At 43.1% G+C, this 20,789-nt stretch overlaps 1 protein-coding gene across 5 annotated transcripts in view; it reads right to left on the bottom strand.

Moving 5' to 3' along the window:
- Positions 1–12,537, bottom strand: part of BAIAP2 (BAR/IMD domain containing adaptor protein 2) — a 165,777-nt gene extending 153,240 nt beyond the window's left edge. For 3 of the 5 annotated variants that reach the window (XM_021000787.2, XM_021000790.2, XM_021000793.2), the window contains exon 1: positions 12,311–12,537. In XM_021000787.2, coding sequence (XP_020856446.1) covers positions 12,311–12,382 — 72 coding nt within the window. In that variant the 5' untranslated portion in view covers positions 12,383–12,537. The remainder of the gene's footprint in view (positions 1–12,310) is intronic. The other 2 variants (XM_021000791.2, XM_021000792.2) reach the window with 1 other exon arrangement.
- Between the last annotated feature and the right edge of the window lie 8,252 nt (positions 12,538–20,789).

The raw sequence follows: 20,789 nt of genomic DNA, 5'->3' as shown, positions 1-20,789 counted from the left end.
TAAAGCTGGATGAGACTTTAGTTGTAATTTAATCTAGCCTTTTTATTTTATAGATGAGGAAACAGACTTAGTTAAATGACTTGCCCTAGGTAGCTGCTGGTGATAAGATGACAAAACCATCCCTGCCCTCAAGGGGCTTATATTCTACTTGGGGGAGAAAGAAAAGGAAATATAGAGACAGAGTAGTCAGGAAGTTGGTCAGGTAACCTGACTACTACTCTAGCACTTTTTCCATTGTATCTCACTGGATGTCCCTCCACTGGAGGTTCAAATCTCCTTTGCCCCTATGGTGAGTGGCACATTGTGTGAATCCATGCTCAAACGAAAACACCAACCACTGAAACAGGCACGGGAATTTTCACAGCAGCACGGATGGCAACAGGAAACAGATGGAGACTGTGTTGCATGTTCTAATAACTGCCAAGCAAGATATAAAGGTGGTAGGTGGGAATGAAGTGTTAAAGTTAAAGGCTTAGGTTTTGGAAAAGTTTAATACTCAAAGGTATCTTGCATGGACTGAAATTGATGGTGTTTTTTATTTTTATTTTTTATTTTTAAGAGGCACAATTTTTATGAAGCACCCACACTCAAATAACAGCTACTAGCTCAACATAATGAACTACTTGACTGCCTTCCTACCTGAGGTTTCCAAGGTTACCTTGTGAAGGAGAATGAGTCTCACAATCAGTTAAGGCCCAGGGCTGCTGATCTTGCTGCCCTAAGTCACCTGCTCGACAAACCCTTTTTCCCCCCATGGCTCAGAATTTGTGCTTCCTGGCACTCCAGGGAAGCCAGATATTAGGGGCAGCAGAATGCGCAAAGTATCAAGAAACTCCATGGGGGAGAGGGAATCTAACGTATCAACCATTTCCCTTTTCCTTGTGTATCAGGCTGTCCTCTCAGCCTAACCAATCCCAAATCCCTTCCCTTTGGCTTCTATGACTATTTGCACCATCCCCTCCAAATCCAAAGTTGTAAAAGTGCCTAACTGACCTATGTGCCTCATAAATGCTGGTTGAATGGAATTTACAAACCGCCGTCCCCTCTTCTTCAGGCTATTGAGCTAAGCAACAAAGCTTGGTCATTATCACACCATCTTACTGTTGTCAGTCCAGGAAGATAAGGGCTCCTAACTGCTTTTCTTAAGGCAAATACCTGAAGGAACAACATACATACACACATACATACACTGAAAAGAGAAAATCTTATACAAGCAAATCTGCTCGCATGATTCCTTCAAAATAAAACAATAACTAGGGTTTCAGCTCCTGGGAACACAATACCCAACCAACAAGGAATGTCCAAAAGACCTTGTTCTATATTTATTCCCCCCCAACAAACCAACCCCTGACCTTTGGGGAAAGGAAGACTTGCTTCAGAGTGCATTCCTCATTTATCTGTTTTCCAGGGTAGACATTCTCTCAGCTTAGTAAAGCAACACCTCTCCAACTTGGCTGGGCTGGACTTGTCCCTTGCATGTGTCAGATTTCTGCTGACACTTGTGGGGTTGAAGCCTGCTCCTATGAGAGCTATCCTAGCAGCTGTAGAGTTACAAGGTACATAAGGATGAATCAGAGCACGGGGGAAGTGGGATTACGTTGGTGGAAGGTGCCAGCTCCCTCCGTTCGGCTCTGTAATTACTACATGGACGTAGGCAGCTGATTGTAGCAGCCGCATCGGTGAGGGGGAGGCTGACAGCTCTGCCACCATCTCATTAAGCACAATCTTTCCAAGGAGAGCACAGTTTTTTCATAAAATAATTATGAAAGGCTTCCTTATCATGATGCCTTAAGGAGAACCTTTGGGGGTAAACTATGGACCAGGAAGGAAGAAGACCATTGCATCCAAGCACATCAATGCAAGAAGATAAAAGTCCATACCAGTAAGCTACTGAAGCCACCATGACTTTCAGCCAACTTTTCCAATCATTACTGCTGCTCCCGCAGGACCATCAGTGAGATAGCTATGCCAAACTTAAGTGGCAGCAGGCAGCAAGTACCAGCCCTTCCACCCACACCATTCCTAGGGATGATGAGCCACTGGAAAGGCTGGGCTTCATTAACCAAAGGGAAGTTGCAAGTATGGCCACACCCTCCTTCAGCTGCAGAAGGAGGGAATCTCCTACCCTCCCATTCCAAAGCTCTGCCCAGCCCCCAGAAATTAACATTCTGTCAATATCACTCCCACAACATGCTCAGCACTGAAAAAGTCATTGCCCTGGAGGGATGTCATTCCAAAAAGACACAGGAGACACAACACAGACCTGGACATAGGGAAAAAGGCACGTTGTTGCTGAGTTGTTGGGGATATTTTCTATAATTAGACTTAGTTCACACACAGACACACAGACACACACACACACACACACACACACACACGCATGCCTCCTTCCATGCTAGAATATATATATATATATGTACACACACACACACATACACCTTTGAGGACCACTCATTCTTACAATTAAATCTTTGAGGACTAGCTTCAATCAATTCTGCCCAGCTCTAGACCCTTGCTCAAAATTAAATTCTCAGTGAGAAAACAGAAGCAACCCAACCAACTTAAAAACTCTTGCCTGTCCAAAAATTCTGCATGGAAAACTGACACCCTCAAATAATAGGTGGTTTCCATTTTGTATTCAGACATAATATCTAATAGAATTGCCTGTATTCAAAATGTTATCATGTAGGGCACTGTCAGGGTGGCAACATACTATCCTCTAGTCCAAATGAGTCACCTGTCTTTTGGGAGATACAGAGAATGCTAGGTACCTAACAGGACAAGATAAGATCAGCAGTCACTATAATGGATAAACTGCCTTTTTCTGCTTTAAGTATCATCAAATTAATCCTGTCCAGCCTCCAGTTCTTGGAAACAGAAGAATCTGCTAAAAGCTAGAGAGGGTGGAAAAGAAAAGTACTGCATTTTATGGCAAGAGGAAAGGAATTGCAGTAGCAATTTGTCCTTAACCCAAATCTAAATGCCATCCAAGATAGCGATCTTCCATTCTACCTAGATACTCACTGCCTCAGAGAAACACATACCTGCAGTCTCTCTGCTCCTGCGAATGGGAATTTCTAATTACCTAGTATATATTTACCTCTAAGCCCATTTCAGTAGTGTCCAAGTAAAAATTTCATGAAACCATGTTCAGTCAGGCCTCTGCTGGAAGTCAACCATTACACACATTTGCACTGCAATGCTGAGTAAAGTTTAAGGCTGAGGTCAGCAGTAAAGTGATGAGTGCCTCTGCTGCCCAGACATCTCCATAATACCTATACCTTCAGAAAACAAAGTTGAATGAATGTATGTTGAAGAGATGAGGAGGAAAAATGTGTTATCAGATCAGACTCAGAACCTCAGAGGTCATCTAGCCCAATGCCCTCTTTCCCAGAGAAGTTAAGTGATTTATTTGCCCATGGTCACACCAATAGTGGGATTCGAACTTTGGTCCTCTGCTTCCAAATTTAGCAGTCTTTCCACTACTCCAAACTCAGTTCCCAAGGATCAAACTGCCGCATCACATGCAGCTGTCCCGAGGAATTTTCCACACTCAGCACCAGCCCCAAAAGAGATTCAGCCTATAGGTTAGAGCTGCACATGGAAGTCAAACTCAGATTGACCCTGAAAACAAACCAAAGATACAAGCAGTCTAATCCAGATCCTGCCCATCTGTAATCAAACACACTTATGTGCAGTTGGCATATTCAGAGTGACAGATACATTTACTTGAGGCAAGAGCTGGCCATTATGACAGAAATGGCACCACTTTCCAAAAGTAATCTCAAAAGCACACTACCAACGCCGATTTCTCAGATCATAGCAAAGCAGGTCAATGACAGGGAAAGCAGCTCCCCAAACTCTGACATGACAGGATGAAATGCCATCCCCAAAGTCATCTGAGTCCATATATTCAAGAACAAATTTCAACAAACATTTAGCACCAACCATATGCAACTTTAATATATCAACAATTACATCAGTTTGAGTACTCCTTCTACCAGTACAGAAAGAAATTCACTTGTGCCTTCCCATCCTGTGTGATTTTTATCCATGTCTCTCCATTAATTCTCCATAATTCAGACATTTTCTAGTCACGTCAATTCTTCGTGACCCCATTTGGGGTTTTCTTGGCAAAGCTATTGGGATGGTTTGCCATTTCCTTCTCTAGCTCATTTTACAGATGAGGAAACTGAAGGGTTAAACAGGGTTAAGTGACTTGCCCATGGTCACACAGCTGGGAAGTGTCTGATTTGTCAGATCTGAATTCAGGGAGGTGAGTCTTCCTGACTCCAAGCCCAGCACTCTATCCACTGCGCCACCTAGCTACCCTAAATTCTCTATAAAGGATCTACCAAATGCACTGGGGGCCTTCCCCTGGTTCTCTGACTCCAAATTCAGCAGCCTCCTCCACACTATGTTGATGAAGCATACGTCAGAGAAGCAGGTATCTATTACCTCTCCAATCATTCACACAGGACTGAATACAACTTTCCTGAGAAATTGGACTCAGCTCCCAAGAAACAAAATGCTCCATTACAACCAGCTGTCCTAAGGTATTTTTCACAAAGTCAACATGCCCACCACTAGTTGTAGTAGTCTGAGTAAGTCTAGAAGTAATCCGGCTAAAAGAACCAGAGGAAGGCCTCCAATAGTTAGCAGTGTAGTACTGAATCTGATTGTATATCATCCCTTACTATTATTAAATGACCAGCTCAATTACCTTTCCCAGTCATATATATCCTTAATATGTCCTTGACACACTGCTTCTCATAAAAGTCATTACTGCTAATAATCTGCAGTCTACTTACAGCTTGTCATTGTTTTTTGGGTCACCTACAGTTTGATTCTTCTGAGATTGTGAGCTCTACAATTCTGAGCCAGAAGGGTACTAGATGGATCTTGTGGCAAAGAACAGCTTGGGATCAGCAAATGTGCTGTGCAATTTTCCAAATTCAATTCAGCTCATCTCCCCCTCTTGCTCAATTCTGAGACAAAATGCAGTATCCATTTACAGTAACCACCCAAATTTTTATAGATGTGCATATACATACACATGCTCTAGCTTCTCTCTCTCTCTCTCTCTCTCTCTCTCTCTCTCTCTCTCTCTCTCTCTCCCTCTAACTCGATGGACTGACTTTTACAATGAATGTTGTAATCTGAGCAAGGTACATTTTCACCTACTTTACTTCTCCAGTGTAGGTAAAGAGCCTGATCATCAGCACAAAAATCATTCGCAAATTGAATTATCTGAAAGATTTCACCATTTATAAAGAATCCTTCTACTTGGGCTCTATGCAGAAAAACCTCCCAGACAGTCTCCTCAGCACAGCAACTTGTTTTAGGCTTTAAAATTTGGTAAATGGAATTAACAGCAAAAGAATGAACAACAATATCACCAATAGACTAATCTTAATAAATGTAATAGATATCTTGCTTAGAGCCTTTAAGATTGCATTTTGTTCATCCAAGTAAAATACTTCTTTGAAATGAACAACCACATTAGGATCTCACTTTCTATATCTCTGTCAGTAGCATGACTGAAGATGTAATCTACTACAGAAGACTACAGAGGGAAACCTTGTTTCTTTCTCATATTTTCCTCAAGAATGTCTTTGCACTCAGATATTTTATGTTCATGAGAAAGTGACATACAGGTACAGCAGTGGTTGATGTCTTCTTGATCACTTTTTACTTTTGTTAACTGTCCATCTGTTACCTTTTCTGTTCTTTTGAAACCTTCCCCCATTTAAAACATCTTGAAAATCAATCCTTCAATGCCTTCAAAATTATGTCTCCTCCAGGACATATTTCTTCTAAGTGGTTTTGATCAGGTCCAGCCACTCTTCCTAACTTCAACTGCTGTTTCCTGACACTTTCTCATTACGAGGCGGTTTAGCCCAAATGTGGTGCTTAATATATCATTATCTATGAGAATAAATCACTATGGAAAACAAATTGATTCCTTTTTTGCCTCTGTTTGTTGCCTCCTCATGGTTTCATCTATAAATGCTCTCTGGGATGACCTGGTTTAGCTGGATCTCACACCAAGCTCTCTAGCTCTCGGCAGGCTAATTTTCTTCTCAACTGTTTTTTCACTGTTTCTAATCTCCCCTCTATAATCTTTTGCAAATTAGCTAGTACTGGTGCCCTTGGCTGCCACGTCTCTGCCTGGCAAGGAGAAAAAGTGTTTACTGGCTGGGGAAGGTTTTTCAGCTCTCAGCATCTTCATTGTTTTGCACTGAGGTTCCACTCCTCTTGAGTGAGTCAAGTTTTTATTTTCTGCCCCACTTCCCATTTTTTAGAGTGGACAGCTCATATAACCAGGTCAGGTTGGAGCTACTATTATCATAGACAGTGCCTTCTCATTTTTCTCCCTTCTTCCGATTTGCTATAAATTTTGCCCTTAGACCTTACCTGTCAATAGAATGCTGACTATAGTTGTTCCAGGTCTGTTAGGAAGTAGTCATTTTCATCTGTAGTAATATTTTTCAGGGCTCACTTCATCTAGGGCCTTCCTGCTCTCTCCTTGGAGAAAGAGTATACCATATAAAAAGTGTGCTGTGGCTTCTCAGTGATTTGCGAGCCTTTGGACTATCCTTTCTCAATCCTGAGCTACATCTTCCAATAGTTTTTGCTGCCTTCCACATTGCCCACCTTCATGCTGCCACTAGGTAAGTGCACTGGCTTAGCCTGGAAGATCTTGATAAGGCTTTTCATACAAAATCTCAACTTCAACCACCACAATGAGATGCCGACACATAAGCTGCACGATGCTCTGTTCACCAATGCTCATCATCAGCATGGACAGGTGAGATGACCAAACAGCCTGTGAAATAATGTTTCTGGCTGCTTTACAGGAGAACTGCCAACTCATATTTTATGCACCCTTGCAAGGAGTATTTATTCACTGACTTTGCATTTAGTCACTTTTTTTTAACTGTCTTGTATTTTCATCATGGTTCAGTTTCTCTATGGTGGTATTTTAACTTGTTAGTCTTTAGACAAAGGAAACACATTAAAATAACCAAAAGCTAAATTAATGTTTAGACAAGCTAAGACCCGAGTGAGTCTCAGCATATATAAGCATACTCTGTCCCACATCCCACCACTCTGCTACCATCATTGCTAAATATGAAATAAGCCACAAACTGAGGGTTGTTTTGCAGTCTAGTCCAATGCCTCATTATAGTATTGGGAGAACCATGGGTTCTCAAAGGCTAAGCCATCACTACAAGTTCTGACAGTTTCAAGCAAATGAGAAAGGCTTGTAAGTATGGGCCTACTGATCCATAGGCTACATCTACTACCCAAGGCTCAATCTTGCTTGGTATAGAGACAAGAAGGTTAGCTTGTTCAGTCATTTTCAGTACTGTCCGACTCTTTGTTGACCCCATTTGGGGTTTTCTTGGCAAAGATACTGGAGTGGCTTGCCATTTTCTTCTCCGGCACATTTTAAAGATGAGGAAACTGAGGCAAACAGGGTTACACAGCTAGTAAGTGTCTGATTTGTCAGATTTGAACTCAGAGAAATGAGTCTTCCTGTCTGCAGACCCAGCACTTCACCCACTGCATCACCTAGCTGCCTCAAGAAGGTTGGCTATTAAGTGATTAAGTTTTGTTTTGTTTTTTAAAGCATGTTGATCTACAATACAGAGACAGAGGATGAGACCATTGGATCATGGATCTAGAGCCAAGAAGGGACCTCAAAGGCCAACTAATCTAACACCCTCAATTTTACAGCAGTCCCTGCCGTCAGGGACCACCTAACCAAAGGGGGGTGGGGGGGAAGGAAAAGGAAGGAGATAAGACAAAAGCACAAATAATTACAATTTAATAAGTGTGAATTCTATGAGAAATTTGAGGGAGAGATTACTTTCACCTGAGGGCTCAGAGGTGATTTCATGGAAGAAGTACCATCTGAGTGGGCCCTTTGATAGGGAGGATTTCAACAGACAGAAAGGGTACAGAGGCAGAGGCAGAAAGAGAGCCTTAAGGTTCCTGGCAAGGGGTAACAACATGAGTAACAATATAAACTAAGCCCCTTTGACACTTGCAACATTGTTTGCATTTGCCACTGGTAAGTTAAATCATCTTTTAGCACACTTTTACATTGAAGAACAATGAACTCTACATTAGAACAATTGAATGAACAAACTTGTATTTTTAATCTGTACCCAAATAGTCCATTTCTGCCTTCAGCAACTGACTGAGAAAGAAGGCAAGATGAATGCAGGCATTCTCCTATTTGGCTGAAACATATGGAATAAATGAAAGGGAGTGATAGCTAATAAGGCTAAAAAAAAAGTAAGCCAGATTGTTATGGCTTTGTATGCTCCTTGAAGGACATACTTAGTTTGGAGAGGAAAGTAATTTGTTCAAGTTCAAAGGACTTTAGTTCCAATGAACTTCAGGTTTTGGGTTTGTTTGTTTTTTTCCAAATCAAAAACCTTTGTTTTTCAGATTCAGAAACTTCTAGTTGACTGGAGAAATGACTGGGAATTGTACTGTCCATGGGCACCTGGAGGAGAAAGGCAAATGCAGACCCCCTTTCATATCCAATGAAATTCCCTAAGGGATGTATCTGCTAAAGGCAGTCAAGACACTAACAAAAAGGGTCATACTTTCCAGTTGCATTTTCTCTTATGATACTAGGGAAATTCAAAACACTTTATTCTCACATATTTAATCAGAAAGAGCTTGGAAGCGTTTCCAAGCTTTTCCTCTCTTTGCCAAGGCAAACTTACCACTTAGAAGTCCAGTTGATATGATGCAATAGCCAAAATAAACAGTACAACAGCATTCAAAGGGTTTTAGTCCTGCTTCTAGGGCCACTGCACTTACAAGACAAGAGAATCACAAACAGGCATTGAAACAGGCATTTAAAGGAACCAAGGGCTGAGCCAAGAGAAAAAACTATATAGTAACAGAAAACTAAAATCCCCAGATCTCTACGCTGTGGGTTCAGTTTATCTACCAAATGCTTCCTTATTTCTTAATCTCCTTGTCCAAGATGCCAAGTTGTCAAACCCAAACCTATACAGTTCATCAACCCCAAGCCCCTCCTTGATTAAAAAAAAAAAGACGGTTGCATCAGTTTTATAGGATTTAACAATCATGTCAACAACTGAGCTGTAAAAAACAAACAAAAAAAAAACCCAACCTATAAACCCAACCGCCCCAATAAACAGCAGTACTGCAGGGCTGTGACTAGGTCATATGAGTTTCCAGAATGGAACACATCTCCTTTGACACCTGCAATGTTGTTTGTGTTCAACCCTGGTAAATTATATATTACCTTATTAACAAACTTTTACATTGGATAGCAATGAACTCCACATCAGAACTGAATAAACACCAAACTTGCATCTTTAATCTCTACCAAGATAGGCCATTTCTGCCTTCAGTAAATTGACCTTACAGAAGGAGGACTTAATATTTTTTCCTGCCACCATTTGACTGGTTTCATTTCACAGTCCCAAATAAATTACAGTTCTATACTTTAAGCATACAATGCCATAACCACTAATGTCTGAACATAAGAACACATAGATTATAACTATTTTATTAGGGCCTATCACAGGATTCACTAGAGCAGAACTACTAGCTTATAATCCAAACCACATAAGATGCTTCTAATTGGTTTTAGTTCATCTGCAAAGAAAGAAAAAGAGGAAGACAATTCTGACACTTCTCCATTGCCCCCCGCACTGATAAGTAAATCACAGTAGCAGGCAGAGCTAACCACTAATGATTTAATAAATCTTCCTTCTCATAACAGCATCTGCTTTCCCAGGGAACCTATATACATATAGTTTATACACACACACACACACACACATATACATATATATGTATACATATACACATACACACACACATATATATACACATTATATGTATGTAAGTATACACACACACACTCAGAGAAGAAAATGATGCTGTTCCTTCAGTGAGTTAACCTCTTAATTGATTCTGTCTAAGGGATACCATATAGACTACAGAAAGGGATAGAAGACTTAACATGTCTTCAAAACTAATTTAGATAGCTAGGGTTTTTCATCAGCTTCAAATTTTTCTCCAGATCCTACAGCTACAGTTTTAAGGGCTTTATGAAATAAAAGCTGAATTAGTAAAGTACATTCTGTCCCTTGGACTCTTGCTAAAAACCCAAATGGGCTGTCCTAGGAGCTTCCATGGGATATGGCCCAGAATGAGTTAAGAGGGTTTGCTTCACAGTCCACTGACTCAGAAGACAGAACCATGGTTGTTTGGCAATTAAAAACTGTTGCTTTGCAGAGTGAGTGTGCTGCAATTCCACTTAGTGAGCTAGCTGTAAGCCAGTAACTGCAATGTAAACACTGACCACTCTAATCTTACTGACCACTGCTTAACCTTCAGACCTAGCAATGAAGAAAGGAACAGCATTATCTTCCAGAACATGCCTAAAATTCATTTTTCTCAGCAGAGCCCCATGGATTGGATCAGCTATTTTTTTTCCTAAAAAAAGAAAACTGATGCTTGCAAAAGGGGGAACTAAGATCTTGTCTCTGACACATAAAAATGATAGAGATTTCTTCCTGTTTCTGGAACCAACCATTTGTTGGCGTGGTGGTGAGTCCAAATGCAGGATCTGAGTTGAGACTGCATTCTAAAAGTCAAAGGATGTGAATCCAATTTTTAAAATATGACCGAAGCATAGGAAGTCCTTTTCAGATTTTAAATTACTCCTCCACAATTACACTCACCACCACCATCACCAAGTTATATAAGCTAAATTATCTGTCCAGTCATCTACCCTATTCACAAAGCAGTTGCTATCCCATCCACCCCCCCACCCAACCCTATAGGATATTCTGTAATTTCCCAAAGCATGAAGCTTTGAAGGAGCTAAATCTCAATTGTAAGCAAAAATACTTGCATAACAGCAGTTGGAAGACACAGCAAGGTACTAATAAAGACACAATAACTAAAATCTCAGCCATTTGACAACTGTTATAAGAGCCAGCAAAGAACACCTATAGATTATACAGAGAACTGCATTGTAAAGAGAACTGCCTCCCTTGGCCTTTCCTACAGCTTAATTCTCACTCTGAATGATGTCTCATCTTATTTTATGTGGTTTTCTAGGCCACACAAATAAAACCTCTATTTGGTTCTATGTTCTGTATTGCCTCTTTATTCACAGAACGCATAATCAATCCACACTAAATATACAAGAAGGTCTGATTTTTTTTCTCCTCTCCCCAACTAAAAAAAAAAACCAACCCTTCTCCACTACACACTGGGGGGGGGGAAGTTATCAAGGATTTTGTAGAGAAAACAGGGAACTCAACCTAAGCCGTTATGCCTCAGAGATTTCATAAAGTGCCAACCATAGCGCATAGCAAAGACCAAGGCAAAGAGCCCAATATCAAGGACCGACTTTAAGACTAAATCTGTGCCAAGGTGCCACCTGTGACTTTACAGCAATACTAGAAAAAAGACCCCAGTATCTATCTTGCGTCGATACCACAGGGAAGTCCTCCACTAAAGGAACAGGTAGGTAGGTGGCGAGCTCGGGTGATCGACAGAGAGAGAAAAAACCTCAACCTAAACTGAACTCAATCTGTTAGGAAAAGCACTTGGGAGAGTCAGTGCCAAGCTTTCCAGGGCAGCGGCTGGAGCCGCACCGAGGGAAAAGCCCCTGGGACATACAGCCAACCATTTCCCCTCTCTGCACACCTCCCCCCAACCCAAAGCGCCACCCCCTCAACCTGTGCCTCCCCGCGAGGCGCGTACCGGGTCGTCCCCAGGCGTGGGTAGGACTAGGCTGGAGCTTCTCCAGCTGGGCACCTCCCAGCTCCGGTAGAAGCTGCCTGCCCCGGGCATGGACGCCCTCGGGGAACGGAAGGGGAGGGGGGAGAGGGCAGGAAAAACTTAGAACGGGCAAGCCTCCAGAGGTGGGGGACTCCCACCAGATTTGGGGCAGGGGGAATTAAAGGAAGAGAGGATTAGCAAGGAAATCCCAAGCACAGAGTGGCCCTGGGTAGCCAGAGTGGGGCACGGAGGTGGGCGCAAAGTGGGGCACAGAGAGGTATTGGGTAAGCAGAGTGTGGCAAAGAGGAGGCAACGGAGGGGGACTCAAATGGGGGGCACAGAAGGGGGCATAGAGTGGGGAGCAGGTCTGGACAGAGGACGCCACGAAAGCAGGCAGCACGGATCCTGGACACTGCAGGGCGCGTTGTGGCCCGGGGTGTCCAAGGATGGGCGGGGGGCACGGCAGGACATGGTAGTTCCCCTCCAGAGACTGGAGGTGCGGCGGGCTCACCTTGTAGACATTCTCCGTCAGTCGGTGCACCTCTTCAGAGCGCGACATGGTCCTGGGTCCCGGCTGCACCATAGACCGGAGCGGGAGCAACAGCAAGGCGAACCCGGAGCGCCGGAAAAAGAAGAGTGGAGCGCGGAACCACCGCGGCACCTCTTATAGCCTCCCCAGTCCCGCCGCCCCGCGGCTCCGCCTCCTGCCCGCAGCTGCCGCGGGAGCCGCAGCCGAGCCGACAACCACCACGACACCGCGCCTCTGCCTCCACCGGTGACGCCGCCCCCTTGCCCAGGGATAGCAGCGCCCCCGGCCCTGCCGGCAGCTCTCCCTCCTCCCCCTTCCAGCCGTCGCTAGGCAACCTCCCGCCCCGCCCCCGCACTCTGCCTGTGATTGGTGAAGATCAAGAGGAGGAGAAAACGGGGGAGGGCGTCAGGGGCGGAGAAGAACGGACCGTCCCCGTGCGTCTATTGGTCAGGGCGGGTGTCCTTCTGGAGAGAGGAGGAGGAGGCGGAGGAGTGGAGGAGGCTTTAAGCCCCGTTGGGAAGAAAAGATGAGGGCGCCTCGGTACCAGCCTGCCTGGGGGTGGGGACGGAGGGGGCGGGGTGCAGCAGGAAGAAGGGAGCAGAAGGTGGGGAGGAGGAGTGGGGAGCCGAGAGGGAATGCGGCAACCGGGAGGAGAGGGGAAGGAGGGGTTGGAAAGAAGCACTTTGCGAAGTAGGAACTCGGAGCTTTCCTGGAGGAAGCTGCCCTGGCCTCTGACTTAGCTCGGGCTTGGGGGCCGGAGGGGCCCCTTCCTTCCATTCTGTTCCCGACTGACGGGAACGGGGAGGCCACCCCGCCGGTGCCAGGATCCCGCTTCGTCCCCTTGTGCTGCCACGTGCTCCCGAAATCACCTGCTTCCTAGATGGTGCGGACCAGACCAGCTGTACCCTCTGGCCCTGATGGCTTTTCTTGTCCCTCTTCTTCCGCTTCTGAGTTTGGAGAGAGACTGGCCGGCTGGCATTTGTTCTGTGGAGATCAAGTCAACAAGCAATTGTTTATTAAGCGCCTGCTGTGTGCCTGGCACTGCGCTGAGCCATGGGAATTCAAAGAAAGACCAGCAAGTCAACAAGCATTTATTAAGTGCTTGCTGTGTGCCAGGCACTTTGCTAATCACTGGAGATGCAAATATAAACAGAAAGACAGCAGTCCTTAAAGATAGCTGATTATAATAGCTAACTTTTTAAAAAATATAGTGCTTTCTAAATGCCAAACACTATGGCAAGAAGCTCCTAATCTAGTGAGGGAGACAACATGCAAACCATGTACATACATGTATGATACATGTAGAGTAAATTGGAAATAGTCTCAGAATGAAAACCTCAATTAGCCTTAAGGAGGAATGGAAAAGGTTTCTTGCAGAGGTTGGGTATTCAGCTGAGACTTGAATGAAGCCTGGGAGACCAGGAGGGACAGCATTCCAAGCCTGGAGACTGGCAGTGAAAATGTTTGGAGTTGGGAGGTGATAGCTTTACTATCCTCATTAGTCTCCTTTTCCAGATAAGTTAATTAAGATAAGAGGCTGGAAAATGTAAAGCAAAGAGTGGGTTATTACCTGGCTTCTACTGAGGTGCTCCAGGCGTGGCCTTGGGCGGGTAGCTTCAGTCTCAGGTTTCAAATGGAAAGGGCTGGAAAAAAAAAAGATAAATCTCTGCTATGGGTAAATCAAGAGGATGGTCCCCAGAGAGTGGGCTGGGAGAGGAAAAAGAGGGCTATCCCAGCATGAAATTTTCTTTCTTTTTTTTGAGGGAATGAGGGTGGGGGATTGGTTGCCTTTACAGGAACCAGTCTACCATGTCATACAAGGTCTCTCGTATAATTAATAACAACATTGACTGCTCTTCCTCCTCCTCCTCATTTATTTCTATAGCACTTTTAGGTATGTACAGGGCTTTATATATTTGATCCTCACATCAACCTATGAGGTGGGTATTATTATTATTATTGTTGTTTTGCAAATGTAGAAACTGAGGCTGAGATGTTGCCCAGGGTAAGACAGCTAGTAAGTGTCTGAAGTGGGATTTAAACTCGAATCTTCCCAATTTTAAGTCCTACAGGCTTTTTCTCTGCTAGGCCAAACTGCCTGTGAGGAAAATGTATACAGATTAGTCTAAAATGGGGGAATTATTGCTTTACATTATGAAACACCACATCTGAGTGTTTCCTTTTAATTAATTCCAAAACACTAACTCTGCCAACTCATCCCAGGGAATTGTTAACCCCAAATACACTTCAACCTTTCACTTCCTTTTTATCTATTATCTCCCACTCTTTTGATGTCCTTGTACCCCCACACATACCGGTCCCTTTTGGCTTACTTTATTTTTTTTTGTAAATTCATATTATTTTGGTGTATTGTGTGTGTGTGTGTATATACATGTACATATATATATATACACATATGTATGTATGTATAGGCCTATGTTGGCACAATTTCCTTCTGGGACCAGCTTGTCTTCCCTTTTTTTCTTTATTGTCCCAACATTTTGAAACTAATTCTTGTTAGTCACTTCAGCCTAGAGATAAATGCAGGGTGGGGGTGGATATGAGGGGGGGAGGGAAGGAAGAAAGTGGGAAGAACAGGTGTTAGGTACAGACCGTGATTTCATTGATGCATAAACTTGCACCAAAGCAGATCATCAGCTGTTCTAGAACTAAGAAAGCTTGGAGTTTTGTTTGTTTGTTTGTTTGTTTTGGGGGGGTTGTGAATTTGCCTGAGTCTCTGAGAAATTAAGTAGCTTGCCTAGGGTGACACAGCTAATATATGTCAGAGGCAAGAATTGGTCTTTAGGGCTCCGATGCTAGCTCTCCTTGCTAGAGTTTTCTAACCGTAAAGGAAAGACCTCTATGGATAAACTCCACAGCCACTGGGTCTCTCATGCCACCACCTTCCAATGTGCAAGTATATACAATGCCCTATTGCTCTCTAGCACCACCTTCAGGCCTAACCTGAGAAGCTCAAAGGATTTTTACTGAGACAATTTCCATCACTGGGCCTTCTTTACTCCACTGTGCCAACTGAACCTGGCAACTATGCCAGAGTTAGTAGCATGCTAGTCCAGAGAAAGAGCAAGGATGAACAAGCAGATGGGTCACTCAGACCCACATTAGCAGAAATTCTTCCTGATAGTGAAAATGAACTAGTAGCACAAAACATTTGAATTGAAATGGCGGAAATATAGCTGATGTTATGCTCATAGCAAAGCAAGCCAGGAAGATGAAGCATTGCTTTGGGAGGATGCAGCAAGACCCACCAGACAATAATCAGATAGAATTGGTGCCCCCAGGAAAACTACTGATCCCAACCCTCCCCCACATCTCTACAGAGCCCAGCCTAAAGTGGGGGGTGGGGTGGAATATACATATCCAGAGGCTAAATGAAGGATGGGCATGTGCTGGGATGGAGAAGTGGGAGCAAAGCAGAGAAGGGAAGGAATACACAAGGATTTTCTGAGTCCCTGCTTGATTGAAGCTCTTTAAAATGGCCCCACTCATGATCATGGGTACTGAGTCCCAAGAATGAAGATTAAGCCCTAGGGGGCCAGCTACTACCCATTCAGGAATCTTGTTCCACTGCTTACTAGCTCAGGCCTACTGTTTTATTCTGGTACCCCATCTTCTGAACAGTTCAGAATACTTTTATCAATACCAACGGAGCCTTTCTCCCCTCATCGCCAAGTTTGTCAGCAATGACTAAATTCTTCCTAATAGAGAAACTTAAGCTGGAAACTGAGTAGAAGGGACTTGCCTGAGGTGATAGGCATGAAATCAAAGTAAAGTTTCTAACTAGTCATGGTGATGCTTCCCTCAATCCACAGAGAGGAGGGAGATTATGCTTCCTACTTGGCAGATTCATTTGATTGCATTGATATGGTCCATGATTTCTCTTTGCTGCAAGGAAGGGGCGGGGGAAGGAAATTAACTGACAAGTAATGTTTTTCAAAAGCACAAATTAGGCACTTTTAAAGTAAAGTTTCTGACTTCCTGGCTATTTGGGAAAAGAGGAGGGGGAACCACCATGTTCATGTTTGCAACATACCTACATTTCCAACTGCCTGCTCGACATTCCCCTCTGGACGACCTACCAGTACCTCAAACTCAACTAACTGAACTACTTATCTTCTCTCCTCTCACCAAAAAACTGCCCCTCCTCCCAACTTCTTTATTTTATTTAATGGCACCTTCATCCTCACAGACCTCATAGTCATCTTTGACTTCTTTGTATCTAAAACCTCTTCTCCATCTTGTTAGTTGCCAGGGCTTATCAGCTCTACCTGTTCTTGGGTAGCAGAGGCTGCATCTCATGAAAGTATGGGTGGGAATGGACCTAAAGGGGCCATCCCAGAAAGCATGTGCCAAAACTCTTTTGGAAACTTCCAGGGACAGGCATAAATCAGTATTGATTTTGATTTGAAATAGTGAAGCAATACCCATTCTGCCCAAGTAAGAAGAGCTATTTGCTGGGTTTTCATTCTTTGAGATCCTTAAAAAAGAATGATCTGCCTTCTTGCCTTTTCTCCTCTTCCCATCTGTGGTATAACAGAAGATCTTCCGTTCTCCCTCTTGGAGGTGTGAGAATTCAGCTGGTACCCTTCCCCTACCTTGGCCGTCAAAGTACCTATAAGCTTAGATGAATTTTCACTTGGGCCATGGGACTCTGGCAGTATGCTAATCTTGTTTTATTTCTTTGACTGATCATAGATGATTGAGTATTAATCCTGAGACAGATAGTTCTAGCTTTGGAGGCTATTTTGTGAATTTGAGAAGTCTAGAAATCCTGGGTCCTCAGTCAGTATGAGTGGATGGAGTAGGATGTCCTCTCTATATCCACACAGAATTTCTGAAGGGAAAAGATGACCACCAGCAGGAAGATGAACACTGAGCTCTTTTTGTGGTGGCAAAGAATTGGAAATTGAGAGGATGCCCATCAATTGGGGAATGGCTGAGCAAGTTGTGGTATATGAATGTAATGGAATACTATTATGTTATAAGAAATGATGAACAGGGTGACTTCAGAAAGATTTATGTGGTCTGATGCTGAGTGAAGTGAGCAGAACCAAGAAGACTTTGTACACAATAACAGCCACGTTATGTGATGACTAATATTGTTAAACTGAACCCTTCTCAGCATTACAAGGATCTAAGACATCTCCAGAGGCCTCAGGATGGAAACTGCTGTCCACATCCAAAGAAGGAACTATGGAAGTCGAATCGCTATCACTTATTTTTACCTTCTGTTGAGTTTTGTTTCAGCTTTCTGATGGTTCCTCCTATTGGTTTTAATTTTTACTTACAACTTCACTAATGTGAAAATATGTTTAATAGGAATGTAAATGTAAAGCCTATATCAGATCGTGTGCCGTCTTGGAGAGGGTGGGGGGGAGGAAAGGTGAGAAAAATTTTCAACTCAAAAGTATATGGAAGTGATTGTTGATAAATCAAAATAAATTAATAAAATTTAAAAAAAAAAAAGGAAGATGAGCACTGGCCTGGAGGGAATTGTTTGTATGCCTCCCCATCAGTTCTACAAAGTGGATCATGTCATGATGCTTTAGGTATTGACTTCCTTGAAGAAAATAACAAGTAGTTATATTACTACTGCTACTGCTGCTTAAGTCTATTAACATGGAGGAAATAAATAGCTGTCCTGTACCTAATCTAGAGTAATTTCTTAATATTTTTATACTTCCTCCTTGGGAAGACCACAGACATTACCCCAAACCTAAACCTTAACTAATTTTCCTTGAGCTCCAGGGTTGGGGCCAAAGAATTCGGATAAAAGAGCCTGATCCTTCTTTTAGATGATCAGATTCCTCCTCCAGGATTGAACCTAGTCTAATGAATGCCTTGATCCAGAACTGAAATGGAATCTTTAGTAGAGAGGGAGACAAAAAAGTGCTCCAGCCCTGAGGGCTCAGTATTGGTTGTTACTGTTAGATTTGCATTCCATACTCTCCTGTAGACTATTATAACAGCTTCCTATTTTTTCTTCCTGTCTCCAGGCTCTTCTCTCTCTCATCCATCCTTCACATAATTGCCAATATAATCTTGCTAATGCATAAAACTGACCATATCATTCCTCTGATCAAAACTTTCAGTAGGTTCCTATTGACTATAAAATAAAATATAAATCCCTTAACCTAGTATTGAAGGCTCTCTCCACAATCTGGCTCCGACTCACCTTTCCAACCTTTTTTCCCCCACACTACTCCTTTTATGTACTCTAAATTCCAGGCAAACAAGACAGCAATTTGATCCCTGATCTCATCCTGTCCTCTCCAGTCTCCGTACCTTTATGTATCTCATGCCTAGAATACACTCTCTACACATTTTGCCTATTGAAATTCTCTTTCTTCAAGGCCCCCCTCATCTGACACCTTTTTCATGAAGTCTCCCCTGATACAACTGAAAGTGATACCTCTGTCAAAATTCTCCTAGAGAATTTGTGTAACTTTTTCCTTTGCCTTTGTCATAGTCTGTCTTGTACCATACTTATTTGTGTTATATCTCCCATTAGATAGTAAATTATGCAGAATCAGGGACTGTGTCATTTGTAACTTTGTCTTTTCAGAGCCTGGCACAATGTCTTACATGGAGCAGACATTTAATAAGTATTGAATTGTCTCACTTACTTTAGAGGGAGTGAAAGGTATCAAAAGAAGACATATGGGAATGCTTCACTCCTCTATCCCCTCCAAGTAGGAATGGCCTATCCTGGCTTTGCCCCAGACCAAAATCCCCCCTGGCGTTCCAGAACAAAGCTCATGCCAAGTATTAGGAGTGAAGTAAAAAAGGCTTTTGCTAGTCAAAATTTGGCCTGGAGTCTTTCCCACTTCGGTTTGTCAGGTTTGTTTCTACCCAGGCAGTTTCTAACCATAGTGACATTTAAGCATTGGACTCTTTTCAGATACCACCTGCTCTGAAGTGATGGATTCAACTGGTCCCTATGCAACTTCTTGTCCCCAGGTGGCTACTTTTAGGGAGATGCAAAGGGCTTAGGTGTGAATCCAGACAGGAAGTAGAGGTGACTGGCACTATAGAGCTTCAGCGGAGACCCTGAGGATCAACAGAAGCCAAGATGAGGATTTCATAAGAAAAGACTAGAAACAGGGAGAATAAATGCGCACATCTCTTCATCAACTTATTTTTAGTTATGTTATATAAGTGGTTTCTTTGCTACGTCATGTGGGAAGGGGGGGGTCTCAGATTTAATTACAGGATGACAGCCCTTGCTTTTCAAGCAAGCTGTTCTCCTGGCAATGCAGATAAAAGGATTTGTAGGTTTTGCTATTGAGAAGGGACCTTTTGGGGTGAAAGGGGAAGACCTTTAGCCCAATTTTAAACCTCACTTGCTATCCAGCTCTCATCCTCATCTCCTTCTTTTTGATCAGCCTGATCAGAGTTGGGCTTTGCTCTAGGTAGAGCTCTATCACAAGAAAATAAGAAAAGAGCTCTATCATAAGAAAATTCTGAGGTAATCAGAAAGAGCTTCTTCCCTCCTCCCTTGCCTCCCACCCTTTCTGCTTGGCAACTTCTCCCTCTCTCCATTTAAGTGAAGGATTTATCCAATCAGAATTCCCCTTCACTCTCCCCCCATCTTTACCACCCACCCCTAAACGAAGCACTTGTAAATGTTCCTGAGCTTTACAGACCTGAAGAAGCTAGAGCAGAGGCAGAAATAGACTTTCAGAGAGGGCCTCTGCCTGAAGCACTTGGGATCCAGAGTGGGAAATGACCAGATTTTGCAAGCTGCCATCCCTTCCTTTCTCATTGCTTTCCTTCCCTACCCTAAACCTTTCTTAAGCTCCCATGTTGAGGTCAACAAAGCATTTTTGGATAAATCCTTATTCAATTCCAATATTCAAAAATATTTATTAATAACAGTAATAAATATCTGTATGGTTCTTTAAAGATCTCAAAGCTTTTTTTTTTTTGGCCCTCACAACAACCAGATGAGTTAAGTAGAAAGCCATTCTCTATTCACCTTCACTTTCTTTGCGTTCAATTTCCTACCTGACTCTTTTCTCAACCACTTGCAATTAGCCTCTGAGCCCACTAATCCTCAGTCATCTGAAATTGTTCTCTGCAGCATCATCCATCAACTCTCCATTGCTCAATCCAAAGGTCTTTTCTCAGTCCTCATACTTCTTGACCTCTCTGCAGGCTTTTGACCCTGGGACTCCCTTTCTCCTACTCTCTCTCTCCCCCCCCTACCCCAATTTGAATTTCATGACAATGCTTTCTCTTTGTTCTACCCCTGTTTGTCTGAACCATCAATCAATCAATGAGTGTTTATTATACACCTACTATGTTCCAGGGAGCAACATGTGAGTTTTGCAATCAATTCAATTCAACAAGTATACATTAAGTTCCTACTCTGAGCCAGAGACTGGAGAAACAAAGACAAAAGTGAAGTAGTCCATTCCATCAAGAAGCCTACTTTCCG

Source organism: Phascolarctos cinereus, unplaced genomic scaffold (genome assembly GCF_003287225.1).
Source record: "Phascolarctos cinereus isolate Bilbo 61053 unplaced genomic scaffold, phaCin_HiC Scaffold_5;HRSCAF=322, whole genome shotgun sequence".
Classification (NCBI taxonomy): domain Eukaryota; kingdom Metazoa; phylum Chordata; class Mammalia; order Diprotodontia; family Phascolarctidae; genus Phascolarctos; species Phascolarctos cinereus.
The sequence above is the reverse complement of the archived record's forward strand: the minus strand, read 5'-3'. Positions and strand labels throughout refer to the sequence as shown.